This window comes from Rhinatrema bivittatum, chromosome 1, assembly GCF_901001135.1.
Source record: "Rhinatrema bivittatum chromosome 1, aRhiBiv1.1, whole genome shotgun sequence".
NCBI classification, from domain to species: Eukaryota; Metazoa; Chordata; class Amphibia; order Gymnophiona; family Rhinatrematidae; genus Rhinatrema; species Rhinatrema bivittatum.
Window position 1 is genome coordinate 698,480,421 of NC_042615.1, and position 18,832 is coordinate 698,499,252.

General features: G+C 47.5%; 1 protein-coding gene across 4 annotated transcripts in view; it reads left to right on the plus strand.

Annotated features, from left to right (window-relative positions):
- The first annotated feature begins 2,343 nt into the window (after positions 1-2,343).
- Positions 2,344-18,832, plus strand: part of TENT2 (terminal nucleotidyltransferase 2) — a 377,719-nt gene continuing 361,230 nt past the window's right edge. For 2 of the 4 annotated variants that reach the window (XM_029575592.1, XM_029575578.1), the window contains exon 1: positions 2,344-2,789. In XM_029575592.1, the coding sequence (XP_029431452.1) occupies positions 2,644-2,789 (146 nt within the window). In that variant the 5' untranslated portion in view covers positions 2,344-2,643. The remainder of the gene's footprint in view (positions 2,790-18,832) is intronic. The other 2 variants (XM_029575585.1, XM_029575571.1) reach the window with 2 other exon arrangements.

Consider the following 18,832-nt stretch of genomic DNA (forward strand, 5'->3'; position numbering starts at 1 on the left):
GGTCCCCCAGGGTCTGTGAGACCATTCCAGGGGGTCCTCCAGAAGGGATACCACAAAGTTTAGCTAAGGAGAAAATGAGTAGGCTGCTGCTACTTGTAATTAGTTGAGCTGCTGCCAAAGGTCAGGAGCGTAAGAGTGGGGCCTATTATGGCCTTGAAAGCTTCACAAAGTACAAAAACAAAATAAGAGCTGAGGATTGCCAAAACAATGACACCAATGATAAATAAAAGGCAAATCCAACAAATTCAAAATTTAAATTTACAAAGTCCTATATCACCAGATAATATCTAATGTTGAGCCTGCATCAGCAAGCCTGACGGCCACCAAGTGCTCTACATCATTTGCGTATTATGAGAGTCCATTTTTTCAAAAAATGTTTAACACTTGCACATAAAAGATCTAAGTAGTAACGATAATCTCTTCTCAAAAAGGCCAATGTTTCGCAAGGAAGCTTCTTCAGGAGCACCTTGATAATGTCACCAACTTCAAAGAATTTTTTATATAGTTTATCACAATATCATAACTGCCAGACAAAATGTCTGGAAAAGAAAGAGCAGCCTGAAAACTTCACCCCATATTGCTGCAGACCAGAAAGAGGAGGAACAGAGAGAGGTTGTTTGCACCCATTAGAAGCCTCAAACTACACTGTTGCATGTTTAGCAGAGATGGGGAAGACAGGAATCGATTGTAGGCCTCGAGAATCATAAAACCCACTACTGCACTTCGTGGGGATGTGGAGGGTTGATTGCCAATGCCAGAACATTTGCTGCCTCTGCTGCTCACTGAGGAAAGCTGTTTCTCACCGCTGTGATAATCTATTTCCCAGTATTGCCATGTACTTTGCCACTGACCTGATAGAGCTGAGAGCACATTAAAAAGTGAATAAAATGACTCAAAGGAAGAAAGGAGGAAATGTGACTGGGGTTGATGGTGAGGGGAAAGAAAGAGGAGAAAAGGAATGAGACAAGAATGAAGGAAGAACTGGAAGATAAAGAGGGAGACAGGAATCCATGATTAACCTGATTAAGGGTGATGAGAGTGGATGGCAGACCATCAGAGGAGAGAAGGAAAGGAGCCCCAGGAATTATGGTGGACAGAGGTAGAGAGAGATGGAGGGATAGAGGACCACCATGGTCCAGAAAGAAAGTAAAGAGAACCACCAAGATCAAAGAGGAGGGAGGAAACAACAACAGCCAGTTGTGGATATGACAAACATAAAAGTTATTTAGGTAGACACACAAACACGGAGAACTATAAGCTTTCTTTGAAAAGCAAGCTATTGTTTTATTTTTTCTACAATCTAAATGATGTTATGACTCATTTTCTGAATGTTTTTGTAAGAATCATAAAAGAAAATAAAGTATAAAAGACAAGCAGGTTAAAAGGAAGTCAATTTTCAGAGAGGGTAAATAATTATATACCTTTGTGAAAAGGCTAATTTGAAAATTACTATTCCCCATCACTGAGGGTAATAATACCTACACTGTGAACAGCATGCATACTTTTATCTGTGGGGAAAAAAAAGGAGCAGTGCTATTTTGGGGTAAGGAATATTCATGCAGAGATTTAATTTTGAAATCTTTGTGCATATTGTCATGCATGTACTTTGCACCTGCTTCAAAACAGCTGAAAAGTATGCAGGAACAAAAGTACAGGCTTTCTCCCACCAGCTGGAGTTTTCAAAAGGACTCTATGGGCCCTTTTCCTTTGAAAATTAGATTGCAAGTCCGTAGGTGCCATGATGATTTTCTGCCAGGTCATACATACCAAGTTGCCAACCTGGAACGCTATTGAACTTGCTTCTTTTTCCCCATTGCAGATGGACTGGAAGGTGCAGTGCCCTCAACCTTCAATTATGAAAACAGTTTTGAAATTGCTTTGGAAATTGCTCTCCTTCTATATTCAGTTGATGAAAGGTTTATACATTGTGAATGATTGTGGAGTGCATATCATTCATTTTTGCGTGCCATAATAAAATAAAAGAAGTGGGTGGGGGGGTCCATGAAACGTTTTGAATTTGAAAATGGTTCTGTTTCCTGAAATGTTGGGAACCCCTGATGTAGGGAAACGTTACTTTGCCTTGTTCGGTAATTTTTTTCTTCCCAACATGAACCAAAACAGCAGTGAATTGCACAGCTAATACACGGATTCAGATAACTTTATGGGCATGAAAATTTAACCAGTTTGCTCCTCTCTTAAAATCGTGCGGGAAAACAAACTGTATAAGAGCGTGGAAACTGCAAACCGCCTCAACCCCGCCTTCACGTTTCAGACCCCAAGAGCAAACATAAATTGCTCGAGAAGCAGTCACCTACAGCATGAAGTGGAGTGGAATGAGATCTTTAAGTAAGTGCATGCGCACACTCTTCACATTCTCGTTTTCCTTGCGCCGGCTACGGGTTGACGTATGACGCCAAAGAGCGTGCTCCTGTAGTCGGTGGCCATCTTGCAGCGGAGCCGGTGCTCCTGTCCTGGTTCTTCCTCTTACCACAACTAGGACTAAGGCGACATCGAAGAGAACGTCGCCACGGTGGCGAGTGGTAACCTAAACTCCAATCGTTAGTTTTGAGCGTCAGGTCGCAAGGGGCGACCTGGCAGCCGGACTTGTCCTAGACCTGATGTTTACTTTCGGCGGAAAGGAGCATGTTCCCGAATTCCCCTAATTTGGGCCGTCCTCCGTTTCCTCCGCCCCGGAACGATTTCTTCAGCAAGTTCCCGGCGGGTCTACCGCCTGCGCTGCTCTCCCCACAACAGCTCATCGAGGCGCAGCTTAACCTTCGTAATGCCAGGTAAGGGCCCCGGACAGCCACCGAGCCCGGCGGAGCCCGGGACAACCGTTGCTAAGAAACCATTGAGAGCGGCAGTGGGGTGTGGCCGTCATGCCTGTACTTGTAAAAGGGAGAGACTGGGGACTGACTTTATGCTCCCAGGCATGGGTGCTGCGCAGTATTGAGGTGGTGGGAATACAGAGATGGCCAGTGTGGGAGTTGACAAAATGATTTGCAGCTGCTGGAAACCCTCATCAGTCCTAGCTGTCTCAATTTTTTTTTTTGTGGCTTATGCCTAAAATCCATAGGGAAGACTGAATTGAAATCATAAGCATGCACACACAAACTTTTTAAGATTCTTAATTATTATAAATTATTGTCCAGGTTGCAGATTATAAATTATTGTCCAGGTTGCAGATTTCGTTTTTTCATCTTTAACTAAAAGTTAAAGTGGCTAGTACTGGTAAAGCAAGCAGTTTTGTAGTTTAACCCGGGGTCTTTTAGCGGTTTAAGGTACTAAGGATTTTTAGTTTCTACATGAAATTATATATATCATTCTTTTTTAAAATTCTGCTTTTCATGACTACTCAGCCACTCTAAAGCAGATGACATTCAGGTACTCTAGATCAGTGGTTCTCAATCTTTTTCACATGGTGACACACCTGACAGATCAAGCCCATATGTGTGGCACTCTGTTCATTACAATTCACTGTGGAAATGTCCAGTATTTTTATTGTTAAGAATGACACAAGGGAAAGACAAGTACTCTGAACAGAAATTGCATAAATAGTAAACATTCCACATCAAAACAGCAATTTCCAGCACTCACAGTAACCACCTTACCTAAGAAAAGGCAATACTGAAAATATAACACCAGACCTTAAGACACCAGTACACCTCCTATTAGGAAATAGAACATGCCAGGCTGCTATAGAGCCCTACACAGTAACTACATGCCAGCAGAATACCTCACCTCAGTCACATGTTCTACCCTTACCTAACAAAGAATAAAGAGACCATAAAGCATAACTAGAAACATGCAAAAAAACTGAACTGGAAACTGCAACAAGCCAGAGAGACTGTATGCAGTGTAACAAAAGAGAAAGAGAAACTTCACCAGTCCTCAAAACAAATCAAGAAATATAAAATCAATAGCAATAAACCATACTAACAAAATGAACAGATTTCAAAATAGCTGATGAATGTAATATCCAATAATTAAAAACTCATATAAAAAATTTCTAGACACCAATAAAATATTTCAAAATAACACACAAAGACCCAATAATGAAAAATAAGAATGCTCTGCATACCTGGGAATGTTTGATATCCAGGTGCCTTGCAGGAGGGGGATGGTTTGCTTGCAACTTTCTCATCTCTTCTTTAAACACATGCACTCTCTCTCTTACTTACATAGGCTTTCAATTGTGCACATATACACATTTTCTCTCACTTATAAGGGCTCTTAATTACATTTAGATACATACAGTCTTTCAAGAGACTTACATGCATGCTGTCTCTTTGACACAGACTCTCATTTACACACTACACACATGCTCTCTTTCGCATTTACAGGCTGTCAATCATATACTATCGTGTTCTCTCACACTGGCTCGCAATCACCACAGACATACATGCTCTCATACACACAGGCTCTTAATCATACATACACATGATCTCTCTCACTTACATGTTCTCAGTCACTCACTTAAATACATACTGACTCTCTCACACATACACACACACAGGATCTCGTATATATGCTTGCTTTCTCACTCACTCTTTCCCCCTCCACCGAACTAGCAACAGTAGCAGCCTCCTCCATTTCCAGCCTTAGTGGCAGTAGCAGCCTTCTCCTCTTTCAACCCTCTCGGCCTCGAGAAAGTATTCCCATCCACCGCGGGAGCTGATGTTACTCCTCTTTTGGTCCGCACCATGCTACTCTTCTTCAGGCTATGCCTTTCTTCTTTGGGCCGATGCTGCAAGCACTAGCACAGTCTCTCTCTTTCCCGCATGCGAGGCCACTGCATACCATGTCCTCTCCTGCTGCGTTCCCCCTGGGCTATCAGCATTTTAAGCCTGGGCAGAGGATGAGTTCCTATTTCGCTGGGGCAGGGGGAGCAGCTGGGTCAGTGTGGGACTGGGTAGTGTGGCGAGACACCTGTGATTCTGTATATCCCTCATGTTTTAGATAATTTTTTTATGTTGATCAAATAATTCAGTTCTTGGGTTACTGATAGTTTTTCTTCAGAGCCAATACAACAGATACTGGAACTGTATGTTTCAGTAGTAAATTCTTTCCAAAAGTTTTTTTCTGCATTTGTGGTTCAGATACTGGTTAGTGTCAACATTCAGTAATGCTGTCCCTGTCAGGACAGGGTATAAGCAGTGTGGGCTTTTAGTAACCCAGTGTTTAAAATAGAAAGTAGAGCAAGGTAAGAGGCAGCATTGACCTTGACTCTTTGTGGGCATCTTATGCAGTTCCTTACTCCCAGAGATAAAGCTTGCACGGTTTCTTTCCTCCTTCCCAAATACAGGGTAGGCAAATATTTCTGTCGAGAACCATGATCAAGAAACTTCAAACTTTTCAAATAGAAGAGTGTCCAAGAATTGAGAACAAAGTTTAGACACCAGATTTATGTTGTAGCCATTTTAAATCCCTGTAATCATTTTCTTCCCATCTTTCTCCTCTGCCTCCCCCCTAGCTATGGGGCTGATGCAATACAGTGCGCTCAGTCGAGCGCACTGTTTAACTCGCTGTCAGATGCGGGTTAAATAGGCGCTAATCCACCTTTTAATGTAATAGGGGGATTAGCGCCTATTTAACGCGCGTCAGACGCAGAATGAATGAGTTAGCGTTTTCATTACTGGCGGCCGTTTTATTACTGGCAGACAGGCAGGTTATGAAAACTGAGGCCGAGTTTACCGGTGTTGGTCTTCATAACCGGCAGCCTTGGTGGGTCGCATTAGCAAGGAGGTGCTAAGGTCGTGCAAGCGAACCCCCCCTAATTTACATATTGCATGGCGTCCCCCCTCCCCCCTCTTGCGGGCGCCATGCGTAAGTTAAGAAAGCGGGCGCTGAAAAGTCAGTGCTGGCTTTTCGCGAAGATTATTGCATCGGCCCCTATGATAGTCTAACAGAGGACAACTTTTCCATTTCAGCTATTTAAGTACATTAGTGGTACGTTTAAAGTGTTGGCAAAGAAACTGAAAGTCTTTTGTTATTCAGAGCCAAATTACACCTAAGCACCTGAGAAGCATGATGCTGCTGCTGGTGGTGGTGGTGGGGGGTTGTTAAGCTAAAGAAAAGGAGAGGAGAGTTGCTTGGATAAGACAGTAGCATGCATCCTTGTTTAACCAAATAACCATAGAGTGACTGTGACCTGAAGTGAATTTTTATGTTGTACTTGAAGACATATTAGTGTTTAATAATTGTTGCTTCAGCTCCACAAATTTTTTTGGGGGGTAATGATGGGTGAGACATAAGATTTAGGGCCTTGTTCTAAAAGATATTTCCCCGTTTAGAAAGTCTGTATTGAATAAGGTCCTTAATGGGTACAATTTATTTTTCCAGGTAAATATAATTTTTGTTCTTGCTGAAATAAACTGAGAAGTTTCCAAGAAAAATAAAATAACTGAAGAAATCTATAAATTGTAAATTATTGTGGTGTAGGGCGTTATGTTTCCCGGTGATAGCAGGGCTTAATTAGCCATGCTGTCATGGGAACTGCCAATCAGGGCCCGGGAGGCGGAGCTTTATTATGCAGAGTGTAGAGTTTTCAGTCTCTGCAGCTGCGCATGTGTTCCCACGCAGGAAAGTAACAGATTCTCCTCAGTCTGTTTTTTCTGCGAGCGGGAGCGCACGCAGAGCTTTATTCTCCTCTATTTTTTTCTTCTTTTTTGGAGCGAAGATGTCAGAAACCCTCAGGGTGTAAACCGTGTCCCTTCGGTAAGGTCATGTCCGTCACCGATGGACATGACCGATGTTACCACTGTAAATTTACACTGTTACCACTGTAAATTTTGTCAACAAATGTCCCTGCAGGCCCAACGACATAGGGCCTACAAAATGAGGGACCTACGAACGGGCAGTCGTCCTTCAGAGGCACATTCCTCTCCGGACCCAGCTAAACAGTTGGGCCCGTCCAAGAAAAGAGCCTCGTTGTGGGATCCTCAGGCCTCCAGGACTGGAGGTAAGGACAATCGACGACAGGAAGAACCATGCGGAGCCCAGGACTCTGGGCCGCAAAAATCCAGTCAGTCAGCCCCCACTGCATCGCAGTTTAGGGAGGGGAGACACTTATTAGCCCCCTCTTAAAAAAAAGAGGGTGCTGGAAAAGAGGCATAGACCGAAGGAGTCGGACACGGCGCTGAAGAAGGCGCATTCGGAGTCTCGGGCGCTGAAGACGCAACCCCGGGAACCGAGACCGGAGGCACTTAAGCCTGAGCATCCGGAGCCAGGGCTGGCTCATTCGGAGTCAAGACTGAAGCAGACAGAGCCGAAGATGGCGCGTCCGGAGCTGAGATTGATGCATCCGGGGACGGCGCATACGGCGCGAGATACAGTACCACGGGCTCCAGATAAAACACAGATACCAGCCAAGCAAGGGCAGTCAGACACAAGGCAGATACCTTCCTTGAAGAGAAAACACTCTTCCTCAAGGCGCTCCACATCCATTGATTCCTCACAAAAGCAACCTCCTTCTGTTGGCCACTCAATGGGATGCTACTAAATGACCCAGACATCACCATAGGAGTTCTTCATCATCCGGACATCATCACAGACGTGCCCATCGACATAAACGCAGCATCACTCTAAACATTCAAGAGGTTTGAGGTCTGCGGTAATCCCGTCGGCATCGGGCTCATCCCGTCAGACTATGCTGCAGGCCCTTCTGGAAGGGATATAATACAGGTGCCATCATCTACCTCCTCACATTCTATCACCACGTTCAATTGGACAAGAGTTTCCTCCTTACATCCATCGGAACACGATACTGACCCCTCTGACGTCGACAGGAGTTCACGGGACAATACCCCACGGTCTGATCCTCTAAAATTGGAACTGCAAAAAGCGTTACCATTAGGATCACACCATAAATGACCTCACATGACACCACAAACTCAACCTTCTCCCCGGAACCATCCAGTCCTAAGGAGTTAGATAAGCATGTGGATACGTTTCCGGTGGACCCTACACCGTCACCGGTACCTCTAGCACCTACATCCCCAACTCACACACATTCTTCATGCGGGGATTCTGTGTCCTCTCCAACTTCACATACCTCCTCTATGGGCTACCCTTCGGACCCGCCGGACCAACCACCTGAGCCCTATTCTCCTCCAGAGGATCTTTCTTACCCAAAGGTTTTGGATAAGATGGGGGCCATTTTACGTTTGGAAGTGCAGAAGCTGCCGGAACCCAGAGCTGAAACACTGGGCCTATTAAAGATTTTTGATACCCTAGGGGAGCCTACATCTCTCCCACCACAAGGTGTTTTGCACAGTGTACTTAAAAAAATCTTGGGAAAACCCCCTTCACGATACCAGCAGTTTCCAAGAAAACGGATTTAAGATGAAGAAACCTTCTGCATACTCTACGCCGCAATTACCACACGAATCCATAGTGATCGAGTCGGCGCTTCAACGATCCAAGAAGTCGAAAACACACACCTCCAATCCCCCAGGGAGGGATAACAAATGTTTAGATGATTTTGCAAAACGACCACCCGCATCCATCATCACCAATTTTATATGGTACAGTTTTTTATGTACGAATGCATCCAAGCAAGTAAGGGTGTGCTCACCTCAACTGGAGAAAATATTCCATCTTCACTTGTAGATATGGAAGAGTGCTCTCGTCACCTGTTAAGAACCGTGTACGAAGGCTTCAAAATTTCATCCCAAGCATCGGTTACTGCGATCGCGGCACGTAGATTGGCTTGGCTAAGAGCTAGTGCCATAAGAGAACAATTCCCTGTACGTACCAGGATCATTCCAGACTGTGGGTTATGTTCCCTGTCCAGCAGATGGAGTTAGAACCAAAAATTCCCAGGGGAGGACCTATATAGCCACGCCTCCCTTGCCTCAATCCTCAGTATAGTTCTAACTCCAGCAGATTGAGCAGGGGACACGGTGGTCCCCAGCACTTTTCTAGTTTTATTTTCTCTTTGAGGAATCAATTAAATAATATTAGATAAAGGTTTTCTTCTAAGGGATATGTTCTGTAGTGTTCTGACAGGACCACTCTGTTCAAAGAGAGACACTGTTTTTCAGTCACGAACTTGCTGACAGGCTGTGTTTTTTGCCTGTCACTTTATTTCTCTCTTCCTATCTCTTTGTTTTTTCCTCTTCCTTGCCTGGCTAGAGTGTGGTATGTGTTATTTTTATTTCATTTACAGTCGTTGGTAGGAACAGGAATTTGTGAGGGGTGAAAGTCTGTAGTGCCGACCGCTCCCCCTAGCCCCGGAGTTTTCCTTTTCCCCTCCTCCCTTTCAGGGAGTGATTGGAGTTCCCGCCCTGCAGCTCTGCGACGACCCATTCCCCGGAGCTGCTCACCGTCGGGACGGCGTTTTTCCCCGACGGTCTCTTGGGGACGGTGAGAGGTCCGGAGGCCGAAGAGTTTTATTAATTCGCCGCTTCAGTTGTTGCCGCGCGCCGCAGCCGCCCCTCCCCCTCCCTCCCGCCGCGATGCAGAAATCGCCGAACGGCTCCGGAGCTCGGCACGGGCTTCAGCAGACCTCAGAGGGATTTTCTTCAGCTTTTCCTGAGGGGGAGTATGGCTTACCTGGTAGGCAGCTTGGAGGAGAGTCGGACCGCGCTGGCAGGAAGCGGCATGCCCCGTTTCCCCTCAGCGCGGGAACGGTGGCCATTTTCTCAGCTGACTCGGAGGCAGCTCTCTCTGAAGAGGACGTCGACGCTCCTCTCCAGGTTTCCTCTAACAGTATGGAGTTTCGGAGCGCAACGGACCAGGGCAGGCAAGGGGACGACGTCTCTGGGGACCCCTCATCAGCACTTCCCGCTTTTTCGCCAGAATTCATAGTTTTAATGCACAAGGCATTTTTACAGAGCAGGGATCCGAATCTTGGAATTTGGGGTCCCCCTCCCCCCAAACTGGCCTGCTTGACACAGCTTTCGACGGCAGACCCTCCCTTAGGGAGTGCTTCTTTGCCCACAGGGGGTGCGGGGTCCACTCAGCCCCCCCCCCCCCCGTGGTTCCTATACCGCTGCAACAACCGTCGGGGGATCCATGGCAAGATCCAGATGTGGATGATCCCTCCCTGGCGGCCCAGGTAGAAGGTGACGACCCGAGGGGCCTCCGTATTTTTCAAGTAGCGGAATTGGATGATCTCATCCCCCACATCCTCCAGGAAATGGACATTGACCCTCCTCCGGATCCTGTGGCTCAGGATCCGAAGATTAAGAAAAGGGATCCTCTCCTAGTGGGCTTACGACCTCTAGCGAAAGCTTTTCCCACGCATCACAACATCTTGCAATTGATTTCAAGGGAGTGGGATACTCCTGAGGCCAATCTTCGAGTCGCTCGAGCCATGGAAAAATTATACCCTCTCCCCACTGATTTCTTGGAGATTCTTAAGGTTCCTGTTGTTGATTCAGCGGTATCCGCGGTCACGAAACATACTACCATCCTGGTCACGGGCGGGACGGCGTTGAAGGATGTCCAGGATCGCAAGCTCGAGGTTTACCTCAAGCGTATCTTCGAAGTCTCAGCGTTGGGGATGAGGGCTGCTATCTGCAGTTCCCTAGCACAGCGAGCAGCTCTCCGTTGGGTACAACAGCTTCTCACTTCCCAATCTTTGCCACAGGCAGAGACTATTCAGGCTGTTAGACTTGAAGCGGTGGTTGCCTATGGAGCTGATGCTTTTTTTGATCTGTTAAGGGTCCTCGCTCGTTCCATGGTGGCGGCGGTGTCCACTCGTCGTCTTTTGTGGCTACGCAACTGGGCAGCAGATGCTTCGTCTAAGACGCGCCTGAGTTCCCTTCCTTTCAAGGGTAGGTGCCTATTTGGGGAAGATTTGGATCAGATCATCAAATCTCTTAATGAGAATGCGGTGCACAAGCTTCCAGAAGATCGTCCACGTTCTTCTAGATCTTTTTATTCCTCCAGAAATAGGTACCGGAATCAACGGAGGTCGCGTCCTACTAGACAGCAGACACCTCGGGCTCCTTCTACACGATCACACACCTGGAACCGGTCCTTTCGAGGGCGCCGCCACGGTAAGGATACTCAAGGGGCAGGTCCTTCCTCGAAGGCTTCACAATGATGCCAGAAGGACCCAAGAGGGGATCCCCCACCTGGGGGGTCGCCTTACTCTCTTTTACAAGGAGTGGGCCCAAATTACGTCGGATCAATGGGTACTGGACATCTTAAGACAAGGCTACGTATTAGATTTTGTACACGAACCCAGAGATCGTTTTCTGTTTTCTCCTTGTGGTTCCCGTCTCAAACAATTAGCAGTCCGACAGACTCTCGATCGTCTGCTACAGCTGGGGGCGATAGTACCGGTAGCGGCCTCCGAACTGGGAAAAGGTCATTATTCAATCTACTTCGTGGTTCCCAAGAAAGAGGGCACTTTTCGACCTATCCTGGATCTCAAGACGGTCAACAAGTGTCTCAGAGTTCCTCGTTTTCGTATGGAAACGCTCCGTTCAGTGTTAGCAGCCGTGCATCCGGGAGAATTCTTGGCCTCTTTGGACCTTACAGAGGCATACCTTCACATCCTGATCCATCACCATCATCAGCGCTTCTTACGCTTCAAGATTTGGAACAGCATTTTCAGTTTCGTGCTCTCCCTTTTGATCTTGGTGAAGACAGGCGGAGCGCCTGTCTTCACCAAGATCATGGTAGTGGTGGCGACGGCGCTTCGCAAGGAGGGTATCCTTGTACATCCCTATCTAGACGACTGGCTCATTCGGGCGAAGTCGAGGACGCAGGGTTACCGTGCTGTAGACAGGGTAGTACAGCTTCTTCAGTCTCTGGGATGGATCGTCAATTTCTCAAAGAGCAAACTGATACCGTCCCAATCGCTGGATTTTCTGGGAGCACACTTCGACACCAGCCGAGCCAAGGTATTTCTGCACCAGGACAGAGCTCGGGCTCTGCGTGCTCAGGTAACACGGTTCATGGCACTAGTTGCTCCCACGGCGTGGGATTATCTCCAGGTACTGGGAACCATGGCCTCAACAATCGATTTGGTTCTGTGGGCCTTCGCTCATCTCAGGCCTCTCCAGAGGTCTCTGTTTCGCGATGGAACCCAGTGTCGAGAGATTTTCAAGCAGTACTGCCCATCCCGGATGTTGTCTTGCTCAGCTTACAGTGGTGGCTGGACCCTCAACAATTAGCTCAGGGAGTGTCTCTACAGAACCCGGATTGGGTGGTCGTCACCACGGATGCCAGTCTCACCGGCTGGGGGGAGGTCTGTCAGGACAGGTCTCTCCAAGGTCGATGGACGATGGAACAGTCCACTTGGCCCATCAATCGGCTGGCGACCAGAGCAGTCCGTCTAGCGCTGCAGGGGTTCTACCCACTGGTACGCAGTCGAGCGGTTCGGATTCTTTCAGACAATGCAACCACAGTGGCGTACATCAATCGCCAGGGGGGCACCAGAAGCCATCTAGTCTCGTTGGAGACCGACGAGTTGATGACATGGGTGGAGCTACACTTACAGCGGCTAGCGGCTTTGCACATAGCGGGCGTGGACAACGTTCAGGCAGATTTTCTCAGTCGACAACACCTGGATCCCGGAGAGTGGGAACTCTCGGAGGACGCAATGCGAAGGATAGTACAGAGTTGGGGGAGACCCCATGTGGATCTAATGGCAACCGCGACAAATGCAAAGGCTGCCCGGTTCTTCAGCCGCAGGCGAGAGCGTGGCACAGAAGGAGTCGACGAGCTGGTTCTTCCCTGGCCTCGACAGTGTCTCCTGTATGTCTTTCCTCCGTGGCCTCTAGTGGGCAAGGTTATCTGACGGATAGAGACGCATCAAGGTCCGGTGATCCTAGTTGCACCAGAGTGGCCTTGTCGACCATGGTTTGCAGATCTTCTCAATCTGGCAGTAGACGGCCCTCTTCGGCTCAGTCATCTGCCACGCCTTCTTCGCCAAGGACCAATATTTTTCAAGGAGGCAGATCGCTTCTGTCTTGCGGCTTGGCTTTTGAGAGGCGTCAATTGAGACGGTGCGGATATCCAGAATCTGTCATCTCCACGCTCCTGAAAGCTAGGAAGACATCCACGTCGGTTACTTATGTCAGAGTATGGAAGGTTTTTGAGGAATGGTGCGAGTCAAAATCGATTCTACCAACGCAGGCCTCGGTGACGCATGTGCTTTCCTTCCTACAGGCTGGTCTGGATTTGGGCCTTGCCTATAATTCTCTTCGTGTGCAGGTGGCGGCGTTGGGAGCCTTCCTACGTAGTAATGACAGGGAGCTCCTGGCCTCACATCCAGATATCCTACATTTTCTAAAGGGGGTAAAACACTTGAAGCCTCCAATTAGACCACCTTGTCCTTCTTGGAATCTCAATTTGGCACTCCGGGCTCTATGTGCACCGCCTTTTGAGCCTCTGACTTCGGCCACACTCAAGGATGTCACCCTTAAGACCATCTTCCTGGTGGCGATCAGCTCAGCACGTCGGATCTCTGAACTACAAGCTCTATCATGTAGGGAGCCATACCTTCGTTTCACGCCAGGGGGAGTATCCCTGCGGACAGTTCCATCTTTTCTGCCGAAGGTGGTCTCGACTTTCCATCTCAACCAATTGATAGAACTTCCGTCATTTTTATCCTCTGATTCTTCTGACCTGCGTCGGTTGGATATCTGACGTTCTTTGATACATTATTTGGAGATCACTAATGAATTTCAACTCTCCGATCATTTGTTTGTCCTTTGGTCGGGACCCAGGAAGGGTTGCATGGCATCCAAACAATTGCTCGCTGGCTGAAAGGAGCGATTATAGCCGCATACATCGGAGTGGGTAAGTCTCCACCTTTAGCTGTTAAGGCGCATTCTCTCCGCGCTCAAGCGACGTCGTGGGCGGAAAGTTCTGCAGTTTCTTCTCAGGAAATCTGTAGGGCGGCCACATGGAAGTCTCTCCACACTTTCGCAAGACATTATCGTCTAGACATTCGCGCGCCGTCTCACGGTCAGCTTGGAGACAGGGTCATACGGGCAGGGCTGTCCGCGACCCACCCATGATGGGGAAGCTTTGGTACATCCCACAGTCTGGAATGATCCTGGTACGTACAGGGAAAAGAAAATTATTCCTTACCTGCTAATTTTCGTTCCTGTAGTACCATGGATCATTCCAGACCCCTCCCTGGTTTGGGGGTTCTTTGTGGGCCATCCCTGCTTTCCTGTCTTCACAATATTTTCACTCTGTATCTCTAGTTATTGCGAGCTGTGTCTTTGAACACAGTGCTGTTTGCAAGTTCTCAGTTACAGTTTTTTGAGTACAAGTTAGTTGCTGTCACAGCTGATATTTTTTTCTCTATTTTTGAAATTAATTGATTCCTCTGGTTCTGTCTCTTCTCGTCTTGGCTTTGCTAGTCCAGTTACTGAGGATTGAGGCAAGGGAGGTGTGGCTATATAGGTCCTCCCCTGGGAATTTTTGGTTCTAACTCCATCTGCTGGACAGGGAACATAACCCACAGTCTGGAATGATCCATGGTACTACAGGAACGAAAATTAGCAGGTAAGGAATAATTTTCTTTTACATGACAAATCGGCCAATTTGGCATGCACGGGAGACAATCTGTTCGGAGAACGTTTTCATGACACAGTCAGCAAGGTTAAAGACCAGGCTCTGGCGGTTCAGTCGTTAACGACTCCAACTACGTTTCCATCTTCCAAATGATATTTTCATTCTTCTCGTCTACAACAATTCTCACGCAGACCATACCGTTCTTATCAACAATTCAGTACACCTTCATATTCTGCGTATCAGAGACCCACAATCACATCCACCTCAACAGCAACAACAAAGAGGCAAACCTAGGTCTCAACGGCAACAACCACAACAAACAGCAGCCCCACTAAAAACCACACAGTCTTTTTAAGTGCCCGGCCACCACCACTCCCTACAGAAGCACCTCCGGGAAGGATCAGAGCTTGTTTTCCGCCTGGGAGGCCATAACGTCGGACCAGTGGGTTCTGGAGATAGTAAAGAACGTCTATCAACTTCAGTTCATAGCCAAGCCCACACTTCCGCATCTTGCCATTCGGGGACCAACAACACTTCATCTCCAACTGGCCCAGGAAATAACCCTACTTCAGCGTCAACGTGCAATAGACATATTCTGCTATCGCCCAATCCTGGATCTTCGGGAATTGAACAAATTGTCAAAGAAAAATTCAAGATGGTATCATTGAAGTCCATTCTTCCCCTCTTGCAACCCAGTGATTGGATGTGCTCCATAGACCTGAAGGATGCATACACCCATATTCCAAGCCATCCGTTGTCCTGACAATACCTTTTGTTTTCAATACAAACATCAGCATTACCAGTACAAGGTTCTCCCATTTGGCCTCTTGGCAGTACCCAGAGTATTAACCAAATGCATGGTGGTGGTGGTGGTGGTGGCCTACCTTTGTCAACAAGGTATCATGATTTTTTCATACCTGGACAATTGGTTAATAGTAGCTTCGAATCCAACCCTATTGTGGGACCATCTTCGATGGGTAATCAGTTGTTTACAGGGACTAGGGTTAGTAATCAACTTTCCAAAATCAACATTTCAACCTACGCAAATTCTACAATTTATCAGTGCTTGTTTGGACACCATACGCAGCAGAGCGTTTATCCCAGACGACAGGAAACAAGAAATGCGTTATCTGCTCCTCTCCCTACATGCAACGCAGTACCCTACGGCTCGCAATTTCTTAACAGTCTTGGGCCACATGGCAGCAGCAAATTTCACTGTTCCAAAGACAAGACTACACATGAGACTTTTACAGTGGGGTCTGAAATGCCAATGGAAGCAACATTCACATCTGTTGGCAAAACGTCTAACACTGACATCCCAAATGAAAAAGGATATCAATTGGTGGCTCCTCAAGCCCACATTAGACAAGGGAACATTGTTCAACCCTCCGACACACAATGCAGTCCTCACCACCAATGCATCACGCAAGGGTTGGGGAGCCCATCTCGACTTGTTGGAAAAACAAGGCCTTTGGTCAGTAGCAGAACAGGCCTTTGAAATAAATTTGCTAGAACTCGGAGCGATACGCAATGCCCTACAGACCTTTCAAACATATATCTGCAAGGTCGCAGAGTTATAATCTACACGGACAACCAGGTAGCGATGTTCTACATAAACAAGGAGGGTCCGGTTCATGGTCCCTTTGCAAGGAAGCCCTCCAGATCTTCCACCATGCGCATCGACATTCCATACACCTACAAGCAACTTACCTGCCGGGAGTGGCCAACACCAGAGCGGACAGGTTAAGTCGCATATTCCACCCGCATGAATGGTCACTCAACCCAGAGATCGTACAGACAATTTTCTCTCGCTGGGGTGTTCATTGATAGACCTGTTTGTTACAGAATCAAACACTCAACTTCCAAGGTTCTGCTCGATTCGACCCAGTCCCCTACGGATTGCTCAGGGCGCTTTCCTCATTCCATGGACATCAATCTCCTGTATGCCTTTCCACCGATTCCACTTATCAGGACAATTCAAAAATGCATACTGGACAAAAGTCAACTGATCCTCATTGCCCCAGCTTGGCCCAGGCACCCATGGTACAGCTATCTCTGTCTTTCGATGGAACCTCTGATTCGATTACCAGACAGACCGGATCTTTTACTTCAAGAACAAGGTGTGCGCCTTCACCCATTCCATTCGTCCCTCCATCTGACTGCATAAAGATTGAACGGTCACTACTGACTGCACAAGGGGTATCCGTGGCTGCCCAAACCATTCTTCTGGAATCCAGAAAACCATCAACCAGATGCAGTTATACTTTCAAATGGAAGCGTTACTCCACCTGGTGTACCGCAAAAGGTATCCTGCCGATAGACTGCTTGCCGGCACTGCTAATGGACTATCTCCATTCCCTGTACATGTCGGGCTTGGCAACCTCATCCATTAGAGTTCATCTGAGTGAAATATCCACATATCACAGACAGATTAATAACAAAGGATGTTCAGTGACAGAGTGATTATCTCGCTTCATCAAGGGCTTAACACACCTTAGACCGCCAGTTGCTAAGCCACCGGTTCCATGGAACCTCAACATAATGCTGGAACAACTAATACTCGCACCATTCGAAACATTAGATTCGGCGCATATCAAATACCTCACGTGGAAGGTGGTCTTCCTAAGTAGCAGTAACATCCGCACGACGGGTTAGTGAACTTCAGGCATTGGCTCACCACGACCCATATCTACAATTTTATCACAACAAGGTGATACTCAGACCTCATCCAGCCTTTCTTCCGAAGGTAGTCTCTCAATTCCACCTCAATCAATCCATAGAACTTCCAACTTTCTTTCCAAATCCTAATGATAGGGAGCGTTTATTGCACACGCTAGACTGTAAACGTGCATTGGCGTATTACAAAGAGAGAACACAGCTTTAAAGAAGGTCAGGCCTTAGAAGTCTTATATCCCCTGGAACCAGCAGCCAAGGAACGCCTGTGCTTTCCAAAAGTGGACGCCATGGTCTGCGCTGTCTCAAAGTGAACAACCATTCCTGTTGAGGGAGGGGCTGCATTGAAGGACACTCAGGACAGAAGATTGGAGTCCATCCTTAAGCAGGCCTTCGATGTAACAGCAAGGACATTGCAGATTGCCTCCTGCTGCGCACTGGTGGCACGTTCCTGTTTGCTCCTCTTGAGAGAGGCAAATAACTCTGGAACGTATATTGGCGAGATGATGGAACCTGCAGCAGCTTTCCTGATGGATGCAAGTTCAGACCTAATGCATACCGCAGCCAGAAGACAGTTAAAGCTGCGAAATTGGTCTGCTGACGTGACCTCTTTAGTAAATCTCATGAGAATGCCCTTTTAAAGGATCTCTCCTATTCAGAAGCGAGTTGGAAAAGTTAGCCAGCAAGTGGGGTGAATCTCCATTGCCTTGGCTACCGGAATACAGGGGTAAAAGATTCCAGCGCCCCTCGCCCAGAAGAGCCAGGGGCAGAGGTTCTCAACATTTTAGACTCTAGAGGGACTCTCAGTTCCAAGCAATTTGTCCTTCCGGAAGGCCCCAGTCCTTTCAGAACAGACAGACCAAGAGAGGATCAGCCCCGGGGGCAGGCTGCAGCCGTGCTCCCCAATGAGAAGGGGCCGATCCATCCACGGGAAGAGGAAATAGGAGGTCGACTTTCCCTCTTACCAAAGATGGGTCGAGATCACATTGGACAATTGGGTGCTAAACATCATTCAAGAAGGTTACTCTCTGGAGTTCCACAGCATTCCTCGGGACAAGTTTATGATGTCACTCTGCCACTCCATACCAAAAGACTGGCAGTGGAAACCAGTCTGACAAGATTACTCAGTCTGAAGGCAATAACTCTGGTTCCTGCGCCCCAACAAAATAGGGGGCGCTATTCCATCTATTTTATCGTTCCCAAGAAGGAAGGATCATTGCGGCCCATCTTGGACCTCAAGAACGTCAATCGTCATCTGCAGATACTACACTTCCGCATGGAGACCTTTCGCTCCGTAATAATGGCAGTACAACCAGGGGAGTCCCTGCCCTCCCTGGACCTCTCAAAATCCTACCTTCACATTCCAGTCCATCAAGAGCACCAGCGTTTTCTACGTTTTGCGATACTGGGTCACTATTACCAGTTTCGAGCGCTACCCTTCGGCCTAGCAACCGCCCCCAAAACATTCTCCAAAGTCATGGTGGTCGTGGCGGCAACACGAAGGAAGGAAGGAAGGAAGGAAGGGAATCTTGGTTCACCCTTACCTGGATGACTGGCTGATCAGGGCAAAGTCTTTGGAAGAGAGCGAGCGGGTGACCAGCAAAGTCGAGAACCTACTGCAGGAGCTCGGTTGGGTCATGAACACAGGCAAGAGCAGTGTGCAGCCCTCCCA